The sequence below is a fragment of the Penaeus monodon genome, chromosome 6 (assembly GCF_015228065.2).
Source record: "Penaeus monodon isolate SGIC_2016 chromosome 6, NSTDA_Pmon_1, whole genome shotgun sequence".
Classification (NCBI taxonomy): domain Eukaryota; kingdom Metazoa; phylum Arthropoda; class Malacostraca; order Decapoda; family Penaeidae; genus Penaeus; species Penaeus monodon.
Window position 1 is genome coordinate 14,560,473 of NC_051391.1, and position 2,500 is coordinate 14,562,972.

Sequence of the window (2,500 nt, forward strand, 5' to 3'; positions counted from 1 at the left end):
GATTTAGAATGCAAGCACTTTTGATGTGAGTACATGCAGACATTATGAGATTTTATGTTATAAAAGTATTTTATGGGGGACGACCATACTTTTAAGCTCAAGACAAGCTATAATGTCCTACTTACCCCCAGAAGGCCTCCAACCCCATCACTCCAACCACGTTGAGACGTTAAACTTTATTTGAATTATATTTCTAAAGCATCTCCAACCTTGCAGGCGTCATTTGAGCAGGAGAATAACATGGGTGCAGAAGGAGTGCGACCCCATATCATCATCATGCTGACTGATGGACAGGCCACTGTGGGCTTCAAACATCCAGAAACAATATTGAAGAATGTGAGGGAGAGGAACAAGGAACGAGCATCCATATTTTGCCTTGGCTTTGGCAAGGAAGCTGATATGAATTTGCTAGAAAGAATAGCACATCAAGTAAGTATTTTCTGAGATATTCTTTGTTTTTTTAGCCAAATATGAAAATTGGTAATTAAAAGTTGTTTTGCACAATGCAAAGTTTGCACATTTCTATTTATATGTTTTGTTTCTAAACATTTTTTTTCTGGATTACACTGTTACCTGTAAAAGTAGATCCTGGGATATTATTATTAACATCCACCCCCCAAAAAAAAATTCCCAAAGCAGTTGTAAAATTAGTAGTGTTGAAAACAACTGCTAGATTTGATTTAGTGTAAAATACTTTATTGATGGGTCTATTTTAGGATTCTACATTTGAATAAAGAAATGCAAAGGAAGTGTATGTTCTGTTATATTGATATAATCAGAAAATGCAGAATATTCTTTTCTTTTCTTCTTTAAATATGTGCATATATATATACATACATATATATATATATATATATACATATATATATATATATATATATATATATATATATATATATACACAGAAGCGTGACACATGTATCTTTGTAAATTTCATATTGCAACATCTCTCCCAAGTTTTTATGTTATTGCCAACTTTATGCCAATATATCAAGCCTGAGATATTAATAAGATATTATCTATGCTCCAGTCTTTGCTTGTTCAAATGCCAGTAAGTATTTAGAAACATTTAGGGACATTTGAAACTAGTAATATCTTTTATTATAAGTCCTAAAATGTAAGTATAAATTTTAGTAAGTTTTATTTTCATTATTTCATTCATTTTCACATAAATGTTACCAGAAAAGTCATAACATCAAATGTTTCTGTTCATTTAAAAATAGATTAATTACATATTTTACTCGTTTTCTAGAACCAGGGTAGTGCTCGCAAAATCTATGAAGATGCTGATGCTGCAGAACAGCTAAAGGGATTCTACCAGGAGCTGTCTACACCCCTTCTCTTGGATGTGCAGTTTAGCTATTCTGATGATGCCGTTCAGATGAATTCTCTTAGCAGCACCCACTTCTACAACTACTTCCAAGTATGATGTTTTATATATATATATATATATATATATATATATATATATATATATATATATATATATATATATATATATATATATACTTTTTTTTCAGTATGTTTGGTTTAAGGAGTACCATTTGATGGGGAAATTGAAACCGATTATCTTGAATTTTAATTCAGATTGGATTTTGTCTTTCAAAATTTTAGCATATAAAATCAAATTATGCAATAGATATCTCAAAGTAGTTTTGATAAAGAACATCTTTGTAAGAAATCATTTCTGGGATAATTTTTTCATAATAATTTTTTGGTTTACTTTTGTTAATATGCTTTTTTTTCTCTCCTTCCAATGAGAGGAGTAGCACCTCTTAGGATAGGATTTAGTTTAGTGATCAGCATCCTTATTGGTAAAAATGCTAGCATATTATACATTTCAAAGATGAATAAATATCCAGAATAGGACCATGCAACAGTAGGGAAAAATGAAGGCAATGGCTATAAAAGAATACTTAATTAGTACTGTTAGGCACGAAAAGTACTCTGCAAAAAGCAGGGCAAGCCTGCAATCCCTTTTTAGTCTTCAAATATACACCCAATAATGTGGCCTCTGAACTTTATATGGACAATATAAACGTCTACTGTGGCAAAATAGAATGTGTCAACCAGGGGTGTCAATTGGGGAGGGCAAAGGGGGGGGCAGTTCCCTGTTTATCGCCCACAAGGACTGCCATGCTCCCCCAAAGTGCCACAATTTTTAACTTGTTTTACTAAATTACATATATACAGGTCCTATTATAGCATAGAAATACCCCTAAAAAAACTCATTTTTTCTCAATTTTTGTTCACATTGGCAACCCACCCTTGCCCCCCCCCCCCAAGAAAAAGCTGAAATGATGCCCCAGTTGCCAATATCACTCTATAAAAAAAAAGTCCAATATCTCTATTATAAGAAATGTACATTATAGAGGTTTGTTGGCTTATCCTATTCTGGACAATTACCAAAATGTTAAAATATACATTGTTTCTTATCATAAGACATTACTATAGTTTTGTTTTAATCATTAGGGTTATAAGATAAACAGATACTTTCATC

At 31.9% G+C, this 2,500-nt stretch overlaps 1 protein-coding gene across 1 annotated transcript in view; it reads left to right on the forward strand.

Annotated features, from left to right (window-relative positions):
* Positions 1 to 2,500, forward strand: part of LOC119574256 (inter-alpha-trypsin inhibitor heavy chain H4-like) — a 124,671-nt gene that overhangs the window by 116,604 nt on the left and 5,567 nt on the right. Inside the window, exons 8-9 of the mRNA XM_037921414.1 lie at positions 217 to 429; positions 1,253 to 1,423. Of these exons, the coding sequence (XP_037777342.1) occupies positions 217 to 429; positions 1,253 to 1,423 (384 nt within the window). The remainder of the gene's footprint in view (positions 1 to 216; positions 430 to 1,252; positions 1,424 to 2,500) is intronic.